This window comes from Protobothrops mucrosquamatus, unplaced genomic scaffold, assembly GCF_001527695.2.
Source record: "Protobothrops mucrosquamatus isolate PMUCROS unplaced genomic scaffold, P.Mucros_1.0 scaffold585, whole genome shotgun sequence".
Classification (NCBI taxonomy): Eukaryota; Metazoa; Chordata; class Lepidosauria; order Squamata; family Viperidae; genus Protobothrops; species Protobothrops mucrosquamatus.
The window spans coordinates 151,075-174,539 of record NW_015386885.1 but is presented as its reverse complement, the minus strand read 5'-3'; the positions used below and the strand labels follow the sequence as shown (position 1 = coordinate 174,539).

The window sequence follows — 23,465 nt, the reverse complement described above, 5'->3', positions numbered from 1 at the left end:
ACCTGCTTTGTCAAATGCCTAAGAACAATTCAGAAAAATAATTACGTGATAAAATGTGCCGTGGGAAACATGCAGCATTATATCTTACTTTCCTGTCTGTGGCTCAGTTCTCATTACACTGGCAAAAGTTTTCCTCTTTAATCTGCAGTGAAGCTGATTTCAGTTGTTATGGACTAAAAAGTAACCACTTCTGATCCAGTTCCTGACAGCTGCATGTCACAATCCCAAAGTATCATTTACTGTGATGAAATCATATCAATCCCAAGTGAGCCCTACATTGGACAAACATTTGATCATGGCAATGAAGTCACAGAAAGTCACAAATGTAATATACATGGTGGACAGGAATTCTTTGTATTTTTTTTTCTATTTCAATTGGAATAACAGCTTTGTACTAGTGAAATTTTAGACCCTTATTGGCTATCAAGTGCTACCCATCTTAAAGCTGTAATTTGGTAAAAGCTCAATCCAGGCAGGATCTCAGTAATTTTGGCCTCCCTGCCTCACTTTACGGTTTTTTACAGGGCAAAGGCAAACAAACTCTCTTCACTTAACTAGCAGTTATTGTACTTCTATGTACAATTACAACGGAGGCAACCAAAATGGTAGAAGGAAAGGCAGACAAGGTTCTAGAGGGACTAGTACACAGTACTAGTTTCATTTTTGTAGTATATAATGCCACCTCTGAGTTGTAAACAGATGAAAGCCTAGCCTGTTTAAAACTGCCTTTGCAGCACAAGCTAAGCAGGGATTGCCTTTGGAACAAGAAAAGTTCAAAACCTAAGGTAGGCTCTCACATTCACCATGAAAATGTTGTCTTAGGTACACCAGCTGACAACTATAGCAGTGACAAAATCATCTGAATCCCAGCTTTTTTTTTGTTTTTGTTTTTGCTGTGGTTTTCTTTTGGTGGATGGAAAGGAAAACAAAGGGGTGCTACTTGGAAATTCTTTTAAAAAGTTCAAACAGTGTTGGGGTCCTCTGCATCAGATTCTTCCAAGTTGTACGATGCAGATTTGCATTTCTCTTACCTATAGGCAATGACAAGAAAACAGGTGATAAAATCCCCCTTTCATCCTGTACATTAGTAAAATGCATAGTACAAATGCTCATTTCAAGCTCTTCACGTGGCTTTTACTAGCACTGGGTCATGAAGTGAGGACGAATGCTATCCAGCCGCCGGGTTAAGATGTCACACCCAGTATCTGTGACCAGGAGTGTGTGCTCAAACTGAGCAGACCGCTTGCCATCTCGGGTAACAGCTGTCCAACCATCGGGCCAGGTTTCGTCTTGCCAGCCACCTAAGGACGACAACATAAACAGATTCAGCACAGAGAATGAACATAATACAACAGACGCAGCTTCTTCAACGGTCTAAGGAGATTCTCAAACATCCAGTCATGGTTGTCCAAAAAGGTGCTTTCTCCACAAGGTTTTTGCTTTGAAAACATTTCACTTTACATCCAAGAAGCTTCTTCAGTTGAAGAAGCAGCTTCTTGGATGAGAAGCAAAACGTTTTCAAAGAAAAAAACAAGTCCAGTTGTCTTTTGGAAAAGCACCTTTGGGATAGCTTCATCCATTGTTCTTTTTTTAAAAAAAAGAAAAAGAAAAACTTCAGCTTTTTATTTAGGCATACTGTATAGCTTATACATAGAAACATTTTGGCCTGCTTTTAATTAAACAAGATCTCTGGAAGAAGTATATTAAAGTCGATAATCCTACTATATTCTCCCCTACAATCATGTTGGATAAAAGCAAATACATGGCCCCCTCCTCCTCCTCTATTTGGGGAGGCAATTGTTCCCCACTCTCTAAGAATGGTCTCAACATAAGAAAATTTATTGGTGCTGTTCAGAAGCGACTTTTCAATCAATTCCCCAGAGAAGATAACCTTTTAGACAGGTTGATCTTTTAGCTAATGCTCATGCTTTTCCCAGCCCCAAGGTTTATTTTAATAAGCACAAGGAAGAACTCATTTCCCAGTTCACTGATCTTTAGAATAGTTTTGCTATATTTACATATTCTACTCTGGGTATTATCCTAGTAATATACACCATTTACAGGCTCCATACCCTTACTATCTCTGCTTCATTGCATTCTTATTACTCAGTTTTTTATATATTTTAACAAATATCTCTATGAAAAAATATGCAAAAGGATCCAATATATGCCAGTTTGTGCAAGACTTTTTTTTTTTTTTAAAAAAAGGGAGGTCCTCTTAACTCTTTTAAATGATGACCTCTTATAATTTTATTTACATACATGAAACTCAAAAGTATATTTAATAATTCAATTATGCAGATTTTTAAAAAGCAAATTGTTAATGTGGATTTCTTAGAAATTAGTATGAACTTACAGAGACTGTAAGATAGTTTAGGCATAACATAAAAACAATCCTGAATACAATCTTTTGTACCTTCAAGAAAAGATGTAACTATGCAAAAATATGCAGCAAGATTTCTGCTCAACAGTTGGAATACACTTTGCTTACAAGATAGCAGCTCACCAGTGACTAGGAAATGTTCATGCATTTAGCTCCCAAATTAATTTCAAGAAATTTCTAGTTAGAAACAGAATTCCTTAGCTTCATAACAACATATTACCTTCACAGATCATTGGTTCTATCGTAAATGCATGACCAGGCTTCATTACTCCAACAGCCTTATTTTCTGGGAAGCACAATAAAATGTTATCGGGAAATGATTAATTCTCAGAGACAAGACAGGAATAAAATACAAGACAATGCTAAAGTACCCCAGTGATACAGTACTTGTACACAGTTAAAAAAAAACCTCTTCCTTTTATTTTCTTTAATTTACTATACATGAATAGAGGTATTGAAAGCTGGATCCAGTATAAAATAATTCACCCAAAAGAAAAAGTAGATAGAAAAAATGAATTGACAAAAATCCTTTGCAATCCCCATTTTCCTACCTGCAGCTGCCAATCCTAACTTAAATCAATTCTAGTGATTTCCTCTCCACCTAAATAAATGTATACATGCTATCGTTAATGTGCTCATTTCTTTGGTAAGTGGGGTTATGTCAAGGGTTTTTCTGTTTTTTAATTCTTCTTGTAAGATGCACAGAGTCCCTTGTATGAGATAAATGACTACATAAATCATATAACTAATTAAATAAAATACCTAGAATACACATGTAAGTGAATGCATATACTTGCTAAAATATATGTATTTGAAAAGAGTAGGGACGAGATAAATAACCCCACAATTTAATAATTAGTGTTTAAAACTTTCTATAAAAGCTATTCCACTTATAAAATTAAGAGATTTCCATCTGCATGGAACAATTTCATGCAGAGTTGACAGAGGAAAGACTTGCCACAAAAGCTACCTTCTTTGTGCAGGTGAGGAAATGAACAAGAATCTACATCAGACTAAGGCAAATATTTAGCAGGTTCCAAAAATGTCAAGATATAGCATTAGCCTGGTCCTTTTAAAAGCAATTAACCATTGTTTCATGAATTGTCCCCCTACTTTAAGGAAAGAACATAGATAAGGTATGAGATATATCCACATCTCACTCTGGACTATGTTAACAATCTTACCACTAACTATAGGTTGCCTAAAAAAGCCATGATTCTATCTGTAGCAAATGTGGGAAAATTTTATTTCATTTTCAATAAAATCAATATAACTTCATAATGTATTTACAGTTGCCACAAAGATAGTAGACATTCGCTTATGTGTATGCTAGGTATTTTATTTAATTAGTTATGATTTATGTAGTTACTCATCTCATACAAATGATATAATAATACCACTTACCAAAGAAATGAGTATAAAATCCTTCACCGGCACCTGACATCATGTCTTGTGGTAAGATTTACCACAGGATAGCCATGCAATCTCATTTTACTATCCATCGCTCTCCACAGCTACTGAGAAACACTTCCATCAATCAATCTGAATGATTAACTAGACTAGAGGATGCGAGAAAGGAAGCAGGCAGACAGGCTGACTAGGAAAGAATGGGATAGCAGGATGAATTGTTCAGATTACTAAAATATATTGTTTGTGGAGCTACCCTTAAAGAATATATCCACAATAATACTAACTGTTTCGGCCAATTAAGGTGCTGACCACAGTATTCTGATTACACAATAAGCGTGTCTGCTTCCCAACCCATTTTAAGATGCTCCTAAAGACTGAGATGCAGATATGTGAATGTCTTTTCCAAGACCAGCTTCACTGTCTTTTAAGGTCAGCAGCTATAGAAACATAGGATATGATAAGGTTTACTGATTACTAGCAGCACAGCTAGTAACAGCAGGTATTGCTTATACTTACTGGCATAATGTGGCACATTGGGAGCAGTGTGGAAAAGCTTATGAATCCCATGCCCACAGTAGCTCCGAACTACTGAAAATCCATTGGCTTGAGCGTGTTTCTGTATAATATTTCCCAATTCTCGATACCGTACACCAGGCTTTACTGCAAAGCAATGCATAGGCTTAGACATCGCAATGAAAATAAAGGTCAGTATTTATACACATATTCTCTTCTTTCACACATGTGCACGTTCTCCCTCAAAGAATCACACAAGAGCTCAGAATTTATGACAAGAAAAAAATAAAGAAAAGGAAGTAAGTCTCTGAACAAGTACTTTCAAATGTAAAGGTTTAAAATTTGGACACACAGAACATTTGAACAGAATACTCTAGGGGAGAACAAGCTTACTAGCTGCCCAGGCTCCAAAGACAGTATCATTTCTATTTTTTCAGATACTAGTTCCATAGCTACAACTAAGGCATAATTCAGTTTGCATTGCTTGTGGGATGGCTGTATTAAAATAGGGTGGCAACCACCAGCTTAATTTTAGTAAAGGATACATTCATGGAGGATCAGGCTATAAACAGCTATTGGACTTGATGGCTGTTATATTACCTCTGAAATCATGAACAGCATCATTTGCCGAATAGGAGGGAGCAACTCCTGAAAAGGGTTATCATTCCCCTTCTATGTTTGTGACCCTCCTGAAGGCATCTGCTTGGCCCCCCAAGTGACAAATGCTGAAAACATGGACCTCTGGCCAGGTTCGGCCTGTGGCTTAAGGTGACACAGGAACCCAGTTGTTGTTTATAGCTTAGCATGATAGAATCCTATTTTAATATGCGTGTTTTAGTGAACAGTGTTTTAACAGTGTCTTGTCTTGTAAACCACTGTGATTCTTATAGGCAAGAAAAGGGAAGAGCTACAAAGTCATAATATTTAGGGAAGGCAAGCCAACATCATGGCAAGCATACACTCTCTTTTGTATGCCTCTTAAAAATCTTAATATTTTTAACTCTTTCTCTTTTAATTACCACAAGTAATATATTTGTGCTTTAAGAGAAGAAAATTTCCTCTGGGTTTCTCCAGGGTTTAACTGTTGAGAAAAGTGTTATTTGTGTAATAGTTCACTATGGATTTTCAATAAAAACAACCAGCCATTTAACCATTCCTTGGGCAACATAAAAGAAAACCTTTCTATGCTATTTAAGTATGAGTATTAGTTTCCCCTGAAAATGCTAAATCTCCAGGGGAAGAATTTTGATAATCAGTTTAATTTATTCTTTTGTTATGCAAGCTCACTGTCTGGACTTTGGAGAATTTGAACTGCCTCCAGTAAATAGCCATTTTACAAGTTTAGGATGCTTAGAGAGATGATTAAGTTTCATTATGTTACATTAATTCATTTTCACTATCTGCCTCAAAACACTTTTGTCACCAATATTATGCGAGGACACAAATTTACAAGATAAACTGCAACTGTCCAATATTCAGCAAAGAATTCTAAACTTGACATTCCATTAATGTTTAGCTATTGCTTCTGAAAATGATCAATTTATAAAACTTTATTTAAGCCATTTATTGCACTATTAAAATTAATCATTTTGAATAATCCAGTCATCCCCACCAAATGGAATAAAATTACAGCAATTTGGAACAGTGCAGTATGTTGATTGATACCGACTCCTGAAGGGAGGCAAAACTCAATATAACTGATCTTCTGTCTGAAATGTGTAAAAAGGAAGTAAGTCATGAAAGTCACAGGTTTCAAAAAGCTCTTACCTGCATCAATTGCTTGCATTAGGCATTCATATGTTGTCTGAACTAATCGTTTTGCACCCTCATCAACCTCTCCAATATAAAATGTCTCATTGAGATCCCCATGATAACCATTACGATAAACAGTAATGTCCACTACAAGAAACAACAGGAACACTGCAATTTCCATATTCTGTTTTTGGAGTCATAACAAGATTATAATCAAAAATAAAAACCACATCACAAATCAGAAAGCATTGTGTGCCTGCCTCAGGATTCAGCTCTTTTTCTCCTATTTTATTTAATATCTACATGAAACCATTAAGAAAGATAAACCAACAGTCTTGAGGCAAGATATCACCAACATACAGATGATACTCAGCTATATAATGTCTGGTGACTGCTAGGCTCTAGAAAGAGAAACAATATTAAGATTCAGATGAAATCTCAGCAAGACAAAGTTATTGTTTATTCAAAAATTATCAGAGTAGAGTAGAGTAGAGTAGAGTAGAGTAGAGTAGAGTAGAGTAGAGTAGAGTAGAGTAGAGTAGAGTAGAGTAGAATCTGGAAGGGATCATGGAGGTCTTCTAGTCCAGCCCCCTGCTCAAGCAGGAGAATCTATACCATTTCAGAGAAGTGACAGTCTAGTCTCTTCTTAAAAATCTTCTTAAAAATCTAGAGCCAGTATAATTTCATATTTAGTATCTGATATGGTTATAACGCCTCTGAAATATTTTATCTGAAATCTTGGGTTTCCTGGACTGAAAACTCATCCTAAAACATCAGATAGAGATTGGGCCAAGGAAAACCTTTGCCCAGCTACATCTGAGAATCAAATGCAAACATTTCTGCAAAAGGATGCTCTGGTTTCTTTCTGTTATTTCTGTCCTTACCATCTCACAGTTGAGACAAAGTAATGTGTTTTATCTGGGCTGCTTTTGAAGACAAAACAAAAACTAGTCCAAAGTGCAACAAGTTGACAGTTGATGCTCACACTTGGTTCAGCAGACTTTCAGAGTGCATGGCATATGAATATTGAAAAATAAGTTGAAAATATAAATGGCTATACCAAGAACATTATAATCAAGCCCCCCCCCCCAATTTCTCTGTTTAGAGTCGAATGGTCGGAAATGAAAAATAGAAAGGTCCTGTTAGTACAGACTGAAAGTTTCTCATGGTGATTACCAAAAGGCATCTGAAGAAATACCCATAACATCAGCATGTAAATATAATTTACAATCTGCTATGGCAATGCAAGAATTGTTTTTCAGACTGATAAACATTCAAGGGTCTCTTATGTATACAACTGTTTGCAAAACTCCCATTCTCAGCACTCCCATTCTTGCTTCTTTGCCAGTTCACAGGAAAAACAAAATGAGACAGTCTCTGTCGTGAACTACACAGAGATAAACTGAATGTAAATTGGAAATAGTTTGTTTGAAATTCCTGTACCTCTCTATTCTTTTCATCTCAATAAATCCTCCTAAGGAGAACGCCATCTGAATCATGCTTGAAAACAATAATTTTCAGGCTCCTCTCAAAAAGCTTGACAACCAAAAGAGAGAGTTAGTTGGAAGATGCAGAGAAAATTTTTAGAAAGGAGCTGCTATAAGGTATATGGCTTTAATTCTGAACAAATGTAAAAGTCGTAGAAAAGAAACAAAAAGAATTTAATCAGTTGCATCTGTACACAATTAGCCAAGTAGGAGATGAATGCACTATGACCAGTAAGCTTCCCTGTATATGTTTTGGAGTTTGGTAAACAAAACTAATATTTTGGAAGGATATCATTGTGAGATAGATGTTTACATAGATACTCTCTCCAATGGCGATATCCTTCCCAAATCCTATTTCCTATGAAAATATTTATTTTACATTTCTTACCATTAACAATATCACCCTCTTGTAAGCGTCGCCTGTCTGGAATGCCATGGCAGATGACTTCGTTTACTGATGTACAGCAAGACTTAGGAAAATTATAATAATTCAGTGGAGATGGGTAGCAATTTCTGGCAATGCATGCCTGAAAAGAATTTAAAATAAGCTTTTCACTCAAAAATATTTCAAAGTGTAATTTTAATAAATGCAGGAGGTTTAAGCAAGCATAATTTCTGAAAGATGGACTAAATTCAACTATATAGGATTAAACAATTAATCTCTCCCTGGAACAAGGATCTATTTGGGACCCCAATAGGATTTTTGAAATACATGCGATGCCCGACAGCATATCGGCTTCCAATTTCTATTTATAATTATTAGGGAAAAATTGAAGTCAGGTAGAACAGAGTCTGGCAGGTTTGCAGAAAAGTGTCAGGAATGCACTGGTGCTACAGGTGCAATATTGAGGACTATGGACTAATGTTATATACCAGTGATGGCGAACCTTTTAGAGTCCGAGTGCCCAAACTGCAACGCAAAACCCACTTATGCATCGTCGCGTGCCAGGTGGGTGTGGCTCATTGGCTGGGTGTGGCCAATTGGGGGGCGTAGCCCATTGGGTGGGCGTGGCTGGGGTGGTAACAGCAGACTGGGTGGGACTAAAAAGTTCAATCAATCAATTCCAACTTTGCAAGATCTTTTTTTTCCCCGCAAGAAGTTGAAATTGACTGATTGAACCTTTTTTTCTTTTTTGCACACAGCGACGGAGGCCTAAAGCGAAAAGGTTTTATAAAACCCAGCTGAAGGCCTAGGACTGGGGCGATGGCGCGTGTGCCCACAGAGAGGGCTCTGAGTGCCGCCTCTGGCACCCGTGCCATAGGTTTGCCACCACTGTTATATACCACTCCTAACTATGCAGGACATTAGCAAGCTGTTTTTTTTAATTAAACACAGTATCTAAGCTTTAAGATAATGAAAAGCAGAACCTCATTGAAGAAGTATCCTTACTAAATGAACAGCATGATCTATTTCTTCAGTGGTTACACCTGGCTTCACCATCATGGCAGCAACATCTAAGACTTCTCTAGCAAGCTGCAGAATAAAGGAACAGAAATTATTCAAATGACAAACATTTTCCATGGAATAAATATCGTTATGTAAAGACATTTTCAAAGTAAGCACGCAAAGACCTTTCTTGTTAGATTCTACTTCATTTTAACCAATGTTGTGCAGTATAAACTTACCCTACACACAACTCGCATCCCTTCTATATCTTCTGAAGAAAGGATCTTTATCTGAGATGTTCCTTTAAGGGCCTGTTCTGACTCAGACATACCTAAAAGGAAAAATTATCAGTATTATAATAACTAATACATTGATCTCCCGTGTTTCCTCCAGAAAGCTCAAGGTTAGAAAACTTATAAAAGCTGCCCTCTTGTTTTATCCCAACAATGACACCTAATGAACTGAGAGATGATTGTTCAAAAATCACTAGGGAATTTGTGGTTCAGTAGGAATTTAAAATCTGGTTTATCCCAGCCCCAGATTTCAACTATTATATTATACTAGGAAATGATATCTATTCACAATAAATTTTAGAAACAAATGCATGTTGGTTACATGTAAAAGCTATAGAAGATTTACTTTCAGTAAACTACCACAGCATTTACAAAACAAGTCAATGGTTAATATAAATCAATGATGTGAGCACATCTGGAATAATGTGTGCAGTTCTGGGCACCACACTTTAAAAATAATATGGTGTAACTAAAGAAGGTTCAGAGGAAGATAATGAAGGGGGTGGAGCAGCTTCCCCGTGAGGAGAGGTTGCAATATTTGAACCTTTTTCCTTTAGAAAGGAGGCAAATGAGAAAGGGCATGAGTGAGGTGTACAAATTACCTACGGCAGTGATGGCGAACCTATGGCACAGGTGCCAGAGGCGGCATCAGAGCCCTCTCTGTGGGCACGCACCGTCGCCCCAGTCCTAGGCCTTCAGCTGGGTTTTATAAAACCTTTTCTCTTTAGGCCTCCGCCACCGTGTACAAAAAAAAAGGTTCAATCAATCAGTCAATTTCAACTTCTCACGGGAAAAAAAAAGCTCTTGCAAAGTTGGAATTGATTGATTGAACTTTTTAGTCCCACCCAGTCTGTCGTTACCACTGCAGCCACGCCCACCCAATGGGCCACACTCACCCAATGGGTCACACCCACCCGGCACCTGACGATGCATAAGTGGGTTTTGGGTTGCAGTTTGGGCACTTGGTCTCTAAAAGGTTCGCCATCACTGACCTACGGTGTAGATATACAGGACAGGGAGAATGTATTTTCTCCCTCCCAAAAGAACCAGAAGTCACCCATTAAAACTGAATCTTAAAAGAATCAGGACTGAAATGAATTCTTTTTTACACAATAAATAATTCGGCTTTCAAGTTCACTACCACAAAATGTAATCCTAGCTACCAGCTGGTTTCCAAAGAGTTGGGATTAATGGTTATTAGCTTGATGGTAATATAAGTGCCTCTGAAGGCTGTCTACTGGAAGACTCTAGAAAGCTTTCCTGTGCAATTGGCTGGCCATTGTGAGAACAGACTACTGAACTAGATGGCCTAGGAGTCCAAGCTGGTTGGGCAGTGCTGATCTCTTATATATGGCTGGATCAGCTTGGATCCTGATGAAAAATTAGAATGCTCTGGTGTTGAAATGTACCAGAATGTTCCATTCCAGAATGGTAGGTTTTGCATATAAATTCTGCAATTATATCTGAAATAATTTTAAAGGATAAGGGATGTTAATAAAAGTAAAGACAGGAGCAAAACAAAGAAACACTGGATATGACACGTCTTCTTACTTGAACTTCCCCTACTTCTTCTCAAACATATGACAGAGTTATCTAGTGAAATAGTGTGACCAAATGTGTGTTACCCAACAAAGAATGGCTAATGCTTGTTTGTGAAATTCAAAAATAACTTCTGTTTGAATTTTTTTTTGTTATTTTTCTAATGCAACTGGTCACTTAACCTGCAGCATACATCCAAATGTTTTATAGACATACCCATTCTGAAAAAGAAATAGTTAACACAGTTTAAATTAATCACAGGCTCAACAAATGAAAGTTGTACTATGCCTATAATTACCTAAAGGATGATCTGCATAATCTGGCCTTTGAATGTAACTCGGCACAGGCCTCATTGGCATCTAAATAAAGCACAATTAAGATCTGTTTAATCATATTTATTAGCTTAGTCATTCTGAATGCGGATGACAGTTGCTAGAAAACAAACTATAAAATGGATATTTTCAAATCAAATGAAAGCACATATTATAATCTCCCATCCAAGAGCCGCAAGCCAAGTGTGTTGTTTGATGAGCCAGTGTCAGATAAAAGGAGACACAACAATGGGAGACATCAGCAAAAAATAGCTAGAAGTCAGCCTAAGAGCCCAAACAATAAAAATATTCCCGAGATCCAAAGGAAGAGACAATATTCCAGGTAGACAGATGTTCAGGAATCAAAGAGAAGAGGCAGGAACTGGAGACAAAGACAAGCACACACAAATGTCCTTAGCAATTCTCAAGATGTAGATGAAGAAAAATCAACACTGAACTCCAATCACGTTCCTCTGGGGATCCTTAGCTCCATAAAGCCTAGTACACCTTAGGGAAAAAGTGTGCATCTCCCGAGTAACCCTCCCAAGATGCCTATCTTTAAAGTCTTTCAGTTCTTCACCATTCTGTATGTTACTCTGAAACATCGCAATCACACTGAACTCCTGGGCTCGGAAATCAAAAGAATTCTTCTAGTTTAGATGCTTAAATTACAGGCTCAAAAAGCCAAGAAAATACTGTTTTTGCTTCTGGTTCAGTCTAACACTTTAGGAAATAGGTTTCTCTTAGTACTCAAGTTGCCCAATCCTACCTCTCTTCCTCTAATGAGGATTTCTCTAAGGTGGCTCCAGCTTAAAAATCCTGGGCTACAGGAATGAAGCCCAAATTAAAAACGATAAATACTCAAGTTTGGACAATAGCCAAATTTTCAGTAATTCCATCATTCCTTTTTGTAGCTATTGAAGTAATTGTATACTTATGAAGTCTCAGTTTGACAACTGGATGTTAGAGGCAAAACAGAATTCAGTGACTCTGAATAACAATGGCATACCACTATAGTTCCCAAGGCATTATGTGAGCCTTCCAAAAACCTTCTATTGAACTGTAATATTCAGTGATGCAGAAGGAGAAAATATTAAATGCGTACTGCTTCAATTATATTTTGATTTGCATTTTTGTTTTGTTTCTTTGCTTTCCGAGTTGAAATAACAAGCCCCGACAAGATAACATGTCCTTGACTTTAAGGATTGCCGGAAGCACTGCAGGAAGCCTGCTGCTCCAGTTTAAACTGGATGTCTCAAATCATTGCACTAGGAAACGGCAGCATCTATACCAGCAGTTCCCAACCTTTTCTATACCCAGCACCCCTAGAACACTTCTGATATATTCTTACACCCCTTACAAAAGATCGAAATAACGGCAACAAATTATGCATATACGCTATAATTTTGAAAACCCAAGTTTTCGCACCCCCTGGAATATCATCTTGCACCCCTAAGGGGTTCAAGCACTCCCGGTTGGGAACCCCTGATCTATACAGAACCAATATCCCAAATGTCCTATAGACTCACCCAGCAAGACAACAAACTGGGAGTTCCCATTGGCATTAAAGGTTGCAAACTGCCAAAATCATTATTATATGAATGACAGTGACTAATTCTGCAATATACAGAAGAATTTACACATTTAGCAGCTGCTTATAACCAGAGAGCAAGATTCTCAAAATCTCATTTAACCAAATTTATTGAAAGGAAAAAAGATTATTTTACAAAAATGTAGAGCAATTTCCTATGCTCTTAAATGATGTCATAAAAGCCTTAGAAGTCATAGAAACACATTCTGAAATAGGTTTGCAAATCACATCAACAAAGATTTGAGAAGACATACTTATAACTGCCTCAGGAGAGCCCAACATCATAAAAATAAAACTGTAACTAAATCATGACTGATTGAGCAGAGAGAAAATGGAAGCAGGTAACAGAGATCTAAACCATGGTTGACCTACATAACTGAAAGCGCAATCATGATTTAATTCTGAACTATTAGCAAAGCAAACTTTGAATCTAATACAGTGCTTCCCAAACCTGGGTAAATTGCCCAGAACTGGGTAAAAGTTTTTCTTTGGCTTCTTCATATGAATCATTACCTAATTACAACAGAGACACTTACAGTATATAAGAACTTTCTGATAAATGGTAAAAAGGATTTTCTAGTAAATGATTTGGGTAATGAAGGAGGGAGATACTGGTCTAATATGTGGAATAGAAGTTATTCTATCTTCATTCCTTTTTGATTCTGCAATCACCATCTACATTACCACCATAGTCAACTACTGCACCCATGATAACAGAAAATTATTTTTTAAAGTTAGTGTTTCTTCAAAGACTGAGATACTATTGTATGTGAGTTTATCTCCTAGCAAAAAACCTTGAACATTCTGTTAGTAGGTTTTATCAGGGCAGGAACTAAATTATTTGTCAGTCAGCTCTGCATGTTAGTTCACACATAACAGGAACTGATAATAATTTGGTTCTTTTATGAATTCACATTATGGCTTAGTGCTACATTCAAAGCTAATTACGATGGTTATTTCAAAAACCATGTTTAACTAATCATGACTTAATATATTATTAGTCACTCACTATACTATCTGCACCTGTCAAGATTTAGAATGGCCTTAAAATACTTTTTTCCAGAGCCTATGTGAAGTTGGAAGACCTCTTCTAAAAATATATTTTAAAATGCCTCATTTGTTATCAAACTGAGCTGCTGTTTATATGCACAGTCATTTCCAAGCTGAGAAAATATTTGTGGAATAAAGACCAAGTCTTATATTATGGACTACCCACTAAAACAGATTTGACTAATGTTTCCTTTGTTCTTTACAAAGTTGGTCCTTGACTTTTGAATACAATTGGAACCAGAATTTCTCTTGCTAAGCATGGCGGTTGTTAAGTGAGTTTTTTGCCACAGTTGTTAAGCGAGTCACAGCAGCTGTTAAGCGAATGATACAGTTATTGACTTTGTTTGTTAGATGTCATCTGTGAAGACTGCAAATGGTGATCACATGACCCTGGGATACTGCAGTTGTTGCAAATATATGCCAGTTACCAAGCGCCCGAATTTTGATCACATGATTGCGGAGATCCTGTGACAGTAGTAAGCGCGAGGACTAGTCTTAAGTCACTTTTTTCATTTCCACTGTAATTTTGAATGGTTCCTAAATTATTGGTTGTAAGTCAAGGACTACCTGTATTGGAAATTATGTCTCTAAAAGGGATAGCATATTACTGTTGAAAAAAAAATCTTATGGCATTTTAGAGATTAACAAACTTAAATTTATATAAGCCTTCACGGAAGTGGACTCAATTCATGAAAGACAAATAATACAATGTTAGTTTCCATAAAACTCTCTCTTTAATGAATAGTAGGTTATTTTAAATTATCTGTTATATATTATAGTAAAATAACCATCAAAATTGTCTTATGTGCACACATCTTTAAAAAATAATTGGACAATCACGTTCTCTGGGAGAACTATCATGAAAAAATTACCTGCCTGTGGTTTGACTGGCAGAAAAATTGAACAAAGTGACACATTTCAGTTATTTCACCTATTTACCAGTGGATAATGTGGCCTGAGTTTCCCAGTATATCGATAACCAGCCCAGGGATCTGTGTTTATGTCTCCATCTACAGTCCAGGCAGAAACTTCTCGTTTTGCTTTCTCATCTTCTATAAAACAAAAGCAGAATCATTACTGATCTTAATCAAAAAAACTTCATCAAACATCAGAAATTGAAAAGTTATATGGATAGATGGAACTCCTTTCCATTCTCTTCTTTAGACCTCTATATTTTTTCCCTGCATGCTTGCTTTTCCTGTACAATCTAACTCAGATACTTTTTTTTATTATTATTTTTATTATTTTTATTATTATTATTATTATTACTATTACTACTACTACTACTACTACTATTATTATTATTATTATTATTATTATTATTATTATTATTATTATTATTTTAAAGTTGGAAGGGACCTTGGAGGTCATCGAGTCCAACCCCCTGCTCAGGCAGGAAACCCTACACCATTTCGGACAGGTATAAAGATCATTTTTGCCAAAAAAAACTATTAAAAAAAATAAATCCAAGTCAGTAGTAAAGCACAAGCCTAGTCTTGCCCTGCCCATTTTCAATGGGTACATGCCAAGATTCACTGTCAAAACTCTACTGTTCCAATGATACTGTGTCTTTATTTTTCAATTCCTCTGAACTTATTTTTTAAATAAGTCATGTCTTACACCATTCCTAAAGTAGTGAAAGATCACAACTGTTTAGGAAACTAAAGCCCAAGATCCCATGCAGACATAGAAACTTATTAATGTGTAAGAAAGCAATTGTCTAGAAAGCAATCAGAAATATTTTAAGAAAGGGACTAAAGTATTAGATCACTTTAATGATTGTACCATTGCAAGCTACAGTTGTGGCTTTCCATGTGTATGAATGTTTTTCCATAAAAAATGAAGAAAATCTATATAGTAATAAAAAGGAATCAAGAAAAATAATAACTTAAATCATTTTTCCCTGACATCTAGACTGGATTTATACACCATGCTAAGCCATAATATGGTGTGATTATCCCATTGTGTTTTGTGAATCCAGCTGCTCTGAATTATCAACTATGTGTACATTAATCCAGCCAATTGAGCAAATTCAACAAACCATAATTAAGCAAAGCATCATTCAGTGCAACACATGGACTGGGTGTGTTATACAAAAGACCATTCAGTCCTCTATGAATCCTTGTATGATATACATCAGTTCAGACTACAAACCCAGATTTATTATACCAATAACAACCAGAGTTATTACAGATTGATTTTAGGATGATATGATGTCACTACCAACAAAATAGATTGTAAAGGAAGTATGATAAAATCAAAAGAATGTACTTGCTTACTTGCTTTCTTGTGTAGCAATTTGTGAGTAGCCCAGCTTCCTTTAAAACATTCCTAAAAAGGGAAATTATATAAATTTAGCAATACATTGAAACAGATCAACTTTATATGGCTAACATAGTTCCACAGGTTAGAAACCACACACTCTAGAAAGATGAAGGAAAATAGGTTTTCCTTACAGCTCACTGCACTTCAGTTCAAACACTAATTGTATTTCTTTTTAATGATAAGGCTCAAAAGCCACTTGACATGAAAGTATATATGACTAATATTGCTTTTATATATCTGTAGTATGTTTTAAAGCCTATATTTTTAAAGCATTTTAAAAACATCTTAGTTTAGACTTGGACTGGAAACATGGAACCCTTTCATATCTTTTTTATTATTATTATCAAACTTATTTCCCAAACATCTCTCAGTTCAAGGCAACTCTGACTCTTTTATGGCAATATATGTTGTGACTACATGGGGATAGAACATAATTTTTGGCATTTTAAAATGGAAAACAGTTTCCTGGAGCCTAAATGATAACATTCACAGCACTTCTAGATAGTACAATACCCACCATCACATCTCCTACTGGTTATAACCTACCATTAAAAAATAAAGTTTTCATGCAGCCCAAAACAAAAATTTAGCAAAATCATGGAGAGGAAATCCAACCATCGCTAAATCCTACATTCCCTAAGGCAACATGTAGATGGTTTCTTCTTACAATCCTGTTTTTCAGGAGCCTACCTTAGCCTGGAGTAGTCACTGCAAAAAGCAGCTCCACCGCACCAGTAAAAGGTGGGCCGCTGAATTCCTCATATGTGCAACATTTACACACCTATCTTTTTTTAACCCTTCAAAAATATATTCTGAATGCTTGATTCAACCTGGTTTCCTATGCAAATATTTTCCTCAACCCAGTTCTATTAAAAGCAAGCCTGACTTTGTTCATAATTTGTAAAACTATTGCTATATTTGCAAGAAGAGCAAAAACCTAACACAAAGATGTTCCCATTTCCTTTTCTCCCAACTCTCATCTTTATACATTATTTTGTTAATGACCCAGAGGTGGTTGCTGCCTTTTAATTTTTTTCATCTTGATTTCTTGTATTAATTTCTTAAGAAAAATAATCAAATGGATTTCACGCATCATAACCCTTAAAAACCTGACAGCAGAGTCTAATCTTGTGGCCTTCCACCACATTTAACTTGAAGCCAATGAAAGTATTTATAATCAAAGATTGCAAAAGGCTTCTTCCTTGAAAACCTAGTACACATATATTTGTATGAATACCACAGAAACCATGTAAGATTTAAAACAAGTATTTACTACATACGTATACAAATTTTCCTGAGTTTCCACACTCATGTCATTCTTAATGGACATTGCATGTGTTTTACACTACATGTAAAACTACGGTTTATGCTTTTACTAGTGTGCACAAATATGAATTCAGATCCAACTGCAAGCAGGATTCTTAAATAGGATAAAAGAGTCAGACTTATAGTACTATGTGCTTAAGTATGATTCGCAGTAGGAAAAAAAAGGACACTTCCTTATAACTGCTCCCCAAATTTCTGTATTCAGCTCAGGTAGCACAGCTAGCTGACTTAGGCTAATTTCAAATGAGCATGGTACCTGGGTGTTATACCAACAGGACACCCAAGAACTCTTAGTAAGGCTGAAATATTGAAAAACCATTCTGGAAAAAAATCATGGCAGATCATTTCTCTACTAATTTCAGTAAAACTACATTGGTATGTCCATACTGTCACCAAAAGCTGAAGCTGATTCAGAGGAATACTCTACATCACGGGAATACTCTACATCACGGGTGTCAAACCAGCCGTGTCACGTGACATGTTGCGACGTATCACAACTTTTTTTGCATTGCGGGAGCTGGGGTGGGCGCAGCCTCTGCATAATGCAACCGGCCCACGGGCCGGCAGTTTGACACCCCTGCTCTACATGGAGGGTAGAAATGTTAGAACTTTGGGAAAGGGAGAAAGATTTTTCTCCTAAAAAAGAAAGTTCAATTGATTTTAAAAGTTGAACTATGGAAATAAAGCCATGATATTAAATGAAGACAACGCAGGCCACCCATGTTCAGAATCACTCTTAATTATGATTGCATTCCAGGGTCTCCTAATGCATTGGAAAATTTAGAATAGTTCTGGTGCCAAGGCCTGATTTTCTTCAAATTTGACACAGAAACTTGTTATAGTTAATATCAAAACCTTAGCCTGTAGGCTGCTTTTAGAGGAAATGTTTTGGCAAAAATTCCCTCTGCAATAAACTAAAATATCCAAAGTGCAACAACAATCACTTGTTGACAGACAGGAAGAACACAGCCCTTGGGTTTTTTTTCTCTAAATCTGTCTTGTGAATCTTGAAGACAGAACCAATAAAGGGGGGGGGGGGAATGTCAGGCTTTGAGTGCTTTGTCCTTCAGCATTTATGGGGCCTATTCCTAACATTAATGAGAAAGCAAACGAAGCTCCCTTGCTTTAGATTTTCCCATTTTTGACATGTAAGCTCCAGGGCAGAAAACCCTATAAAAAGTGGGGAGTGAGGTAGGAAGAGGGACGGTAAGAGAGATTTAGGGCTTTAGATCACTTTTCCCGTACCCGAGCTGCATGTGTTGGGACTACAAGTGACATCACTGGGAAGAATGGACACTGTAGTCCTTCGCTCTATATCGAATTTCAGGTTGAATGATAAGGCTTTTTCTCCCTTAGCAACAACCAAAGGAAGAAGGCAAACTTGAAAGAGAGAAAGAGAGACAGACCCTGCTAGCAGAAATGCAGAAATCTCGGCAACACCATGAAGCCCCTCTGAATTCAGTTCCTCGCTTCCCAGCAAAACGTGCTCAGGCGGCCAGAAAACAGGCCCGGGCCCAGCCAGCCTGAGTCACACCTGCCTTGGAAGGGCAGCAGCCGTCCCACATGTCCCCAGGCGCAGGCAAGCCCCGCGTCCCGGAACCCCAGTCTCCAAACCGACAGGAAGGCGGGCTGGCGCGGCCGGGGCCGGGGCCCCGCTCGGACCAGGCGCCCGTCGGGGGAACCTCTGCGGCCGAAGCTTTCTGCCGCTCCGCCCGTTGGCGGGCAAAGGGCGCCCCGAGCAGCGGCGATTTACCTGCGAGCAAAAGTAGGATCCCTGGATGCCCAGCTTGATGCAGGTGGGGCACTGCAGCTTGGCCTCGCTGCTGCATCCCGCCGTCTCGCACACCCGGGCTTCCACCGCCGCCATGCTGCCTGCTGCGACCGCCGCCACAGGAGCGACCCAGGCAGACGGCGGGAGAGCAGCGGCAGCAGCCACCGGGAAAGGGCGGAGGGAAAGGCGGAACTCTCGGCCTGGAGGTTCCCGATTGAAACAGGGAGGGGCTCCAGGCCCCGCTTGCCCGCCCCCGGCTCTCTCCGCCCTCTGAAGAGGGGTGGGTGGAAACGGAGCGAGGCTGAGAGTCGGTGGCGTCGCTTCAGTCAGGCCCTACCGCTTGAAGCCGACTCGCCTCCCCGGGATATCAGACCCCGGCACGTTTCCCTAATCGCCAAGAGTGTTTTTGCTCACCACTAAGCAAGCCCCCGGTTGTTCCGCGAGTTTGCGTTTGAGCCACGCGCGAAGTATCCTCATCCGGACTTGTTGCACTCGTCCGGCTTCGCACGACCAACTTACCTCCTCAAATAACGGATCCTTCGGTTCCTCCGATCTTCCAGGCTCGAGGAGCTGCAAGTTCACTGCCTGGGCTAGGTTGGCGATATGGTTTCTGGCTCTCTGGTTTTCTTCGATTTGTTCGGACTTTAGGGACAGATTCTGTTCTCCTACTTTCTAGAGGATGTTAAAAGTGAGAGGGGAGATCATATATAAATTTATGTAAAATATAATATAAATGATATAGGTCGTCACTCCAATCATTCTTATCCAAATTCTTCAATGAGAGGTAAAATGCTGGATTAGCATGGAAAAACAAAGGAAGGTGACCCGTCTTTATCATAGCTCAGTGCTTAACATCATAAAAGAATCCCGAAGTAAAAAATATCATATTTGCATATAGTCTTTCTGAATCTGTTATATACAGGTTTCTTTTAAATGCAGCTAATTCACTGGTAGGCCATGGGCTGTCCTGTGATACCAATGTGCTTGTACACGCTTGAGGCAGTGTGCCTACAGGCCTCCCTTTTCCGATTGACTTTTAATTTTTAAAATATTACTGTAATTATAAATAAATAAGGTAGAAGTTGACATGCCTGCCACATAGTATGTGGCATAGCTTTTATTGCCTAGAACATTTCTCAGCCCCATAGGCATGATTTGAAAATAAAAATGATAAATTTCTGTAAGCTCTTGTTTCATTTGGAAGTACCTCAAGTCCAAATTCATTCCCCCAAAATACAAAAATAAAGCAAAATAAGGTGCAAATTTACAAGTTTGGCTTCTGGTGGATGTTCATAACTGGTCACTAACTTTATTTAAAAGTTTAATTAATTTGGCTTCTTTTGTTTTTTTTATTAGTAACCTCAAATGCATTTTTAAGTATAAAATGCTTTAAATGAGCATCATATACACTACATTACCAAAATTACATTTACACATGATTCAGCATGAACAATATTTAAACTTTGCTGTTTGGTTTCAGAACTGTGAAGTCTGTCATTATGGTGGGTATAAGAATCCAATCAATCCTCTGGTATTCTCAGTTAAATGCAATATTTTCCTGAAACATGGATCTAACTGAATTGAAGTCATTGGAAGAGGACAATACATGTGTATTTTTTTGAATAAATAAGATATAGCTATTGTTTCTTAGTATATAAGATTGCTTTTGATTAAATTATAATGTATTTAATTATATGACTATGCTATTGGGATAAGGGCAGTTGTCCAATGCATTTGGAAAGTGCAGAGTTAAGGAAGAATATATTACAAATGGTTGTCTTTTAAAATGACAAAGTGTAAGAGAAAAATGGTGTTGCTAGATGCTTATTGTTAGGCCTTTATCATTAGTGTCATTTTGATTTTTCATTAATATAAATATCCTAACAAACTAATGAACAATAGCAAAATTCTTTCATTTGAATGCTATAGACTCAAGGTTTCCAAACTCCATGATGAGGATATGTTATAATAATTAATAATAATAATAATAATAATAATAATAATAATAATAATAATAATAATAATAATAATAAAAAAGTTAGAAGGGACCTTGGAGGTCATATAGTCCAACCCCCTGCTCAGGCAGAATACCCTATACCAGGCATGTCAAACTGCCAGCCTGCGGACCAGATGCATCACCACGAAACCACGCCCATCCCATTGCTGGCAATGGGGAAAAGTTGGGATACGTTGTGCGACGTCACATGACATCACCAGTTTGACATGCCTGCCCTATACCATATCAGACAAATGGCTCTCCAGTCTCTTCTTTAAAACTTCCAGTGTTGTTGCATTCACAGCTTCTGGAGGCAGGTTGTTCCACTGATTAATTATCCTCACTGTTAGGAAGTTTCTCCTCAGTTCTAGGTTGCTTCTCTCTTTGGTTAATTTCCATTCATTGCTTCTTGTCTTGCCTTCAGATGCTTTGGAGAATAGCTTGACTCCCTCTTCTTTGTGGCAACCCCTGAGATATTGGGACACTGCTATCATGTCCCCCCTCGTCCTTCTCTTCATTAAATTTTCATTTTCTTCTGTGATATTTTTTGAGGGATGGATTATAATGTCTATACTTAGCTTAAAAAAGAACTAAGGTACATCATAGCACAATTATACTTCTGTCTGAAGGAAATTCCATAATAAACAAACCTTCATAATATAGAGTTTCACATTATATTGCACATTATCCATCAGAATGCTGCATTTTGATTTCAGTTCTTATGATATAAACCCTCTTCTATTCTCCTGAAATCAGAAGAGAAAATCTAAGTAGAAAATTGGTAGAAGAGGACCAAAGCAACAGCATATCAGTTAAAGAAAAACATTAAAATAAAGGATATAGTTTGAAGTCATATTAGAAGTATGTAAGTATAGTGTATAATAAAACATTCAAATTCAACATTCCTCTGATCAGTAGCAATTAAATAAGACATTGAAATATTTTGTTTTATGCTGTACATTGAAGATGTATAATAAACTCTATTATAGTACAGACAGAATAATGATGGAACAGTACTATAACATTGCAGAACTATAACATTGCAGAATATACATTATTCCTTTTCTATATAGCAGCTCATAAGACTTGTTTCCTGGATAGATACTTTATTAAACTTTATGCCATTCAACTCTCAATGATTCTGAGCAGTTCACAAGATTCAAACAAAGAAATTACAATAAAACAAAAAATAAAAAAAGATGCCAAGTGTGATGAAGATACACGTTGCTGATATTTCTGAAGATGTGACTTTATTGTACAGGTGTTTAGATGCGTTCAGATTGTTTTTCATTTCTAACAAGAATAATTAAATCCATTTTGAAACAAATTGTTTTCAGTTGTGAATGAAGGCAAATATATGTGTCCCAAGATAATGTTGCAGGATCCAATCTGGGTCGGTCACTGGGAGCAGAGGTTTTGTCTTCGGAGCTTTCGGACTCATGCTGGAGCCCATTCCACAGGGAACTTCTCTCTAGCCAGAGACTTTCCGAAAACGTAGAAGACAAAACCTCTGCTCCCAGTGACCGACCCAAATTGGATCCTGTCTTCAGTTGTGTACAGAATGCTTTGTCTGAGTGTCATACTCTTTTCTTTAAAATGTGTATTGTAGAAGTCTTCCTTGATCTGTTTTGTGAATGTATTCAGTTTCAGCTTCCATCATCCCCCAACCAGCATGGCAAAAAACAGGAGTTAATAATAATAATGATGATGTTGTTGTTGGAAGGAACCTTGGAGGTCATCTAGTCCAACCCCCTGCTCAGGCAGGAAACCCTTAACCATTTCTGACAAATGGCTGTCCAGCCTCTTAAAAACTTCCAGTGTTGGAGCATTCACGGCTTATGGAAGCAGGTTGTTCCACTGATTAATTCTTCTAACTGTCAGGAAATTTCTCCTTAGTTCTAGGTTCCTTCTGTCTTTGGTTGGTTTCCATCCATTGCTTTTTGTCCTGCCTTCAGGTGCTTTGGAGAATAGCTTGACTCCCTCTTCTTTGTGGCAACCCCTGAGATATTGGAATACTGCTATCATGTCACCCCTCCTTCTCTTCATTAAACTAGACATACCCAATTCTGGCCACCGTTCCAGTCCCTAATTATCTTTGTTGCTCTTCTCTGCACTTTTTCTAGAGTCTCAACATCTTTTTTACATTGTGGTGACCAAAACTGGATGCAGTATTCCATGTGTAGCCTTACCAAGGCATTATAAAGTGGTATTAACACTTCACATGATCTTGATTCTAACCTTCTGTTAATGCAGCCTAGCACTGTGTTGGCTTTTTTGGCAGCTACCGCACACTGCTGGCTCATATTTAAGTAATTGTCCACTAGGACTTCG

At 37.6% G+C, this 23,465-nt stretch overlaps 1 protein-coding gene across 1 annotated transcript; it reads right to left on the bottom strand.

Moving 5' to 3' along the window:
• Positions 1 to 328: 328 nt before the first annotated feature.
• Positions 329 to 19,307, bottom strand: METAP1 (methionyl aminopeptidase 1). The gene is made up of 11 exons (XM_015817403.1): positions 19,121 to 19,307; positions 15,996 to 16,047; positions 14,656 to 14,768; positions 11,063 to 11,123; positions 9,172 to 9,263; positions 8,936 to 9,019; positions 7,934 to 8,072; positions 6,074 to 6,205; positions 4,310 to 4,453; positions 2,604 to 2,669; positions 329 to 1,301 (listed from the first exon to the last, which is right to left on the bottom strand). Exons 1-11 carry the CDS (start codon positions 19,232 to 19,234, stop codon positions 1,138 to 1,140), a joined length of 1,161 nt encoding a protein of 386 aa, XP_015672889.1. The 5' UTR covers positions 19,235 to 19,307; the 3' UTR covers positions 329 to 1,137.
• Between the last annotated feature and the right edge of the window lie 4,158 nt (positions 19,308 to 23,465).

Coding starts and splice junctions, on each gene's coding strand:
- METAP1 (XM_015817403.1), bottom strand. CDS start 19,234: ATGGCGGCGGTGGAAGCCCGGGTGTGCGAGACGGCGGGATGCAGCAGC. Junction 16,048..19,120: donor GATCCTACTTTTGCTCGCAG/GTAAATCGCCGC, acceptor TTCCCTTTTTAG/GAATGTTTTAAAGGAAGCTG. Junction 9,264..11,062: donor TTATGCAGATCATCCTTTAG/GTAATTATAGGC, acceptor TTTTCCTTTTAG/GTATGTCTGAGTCAGAACAG.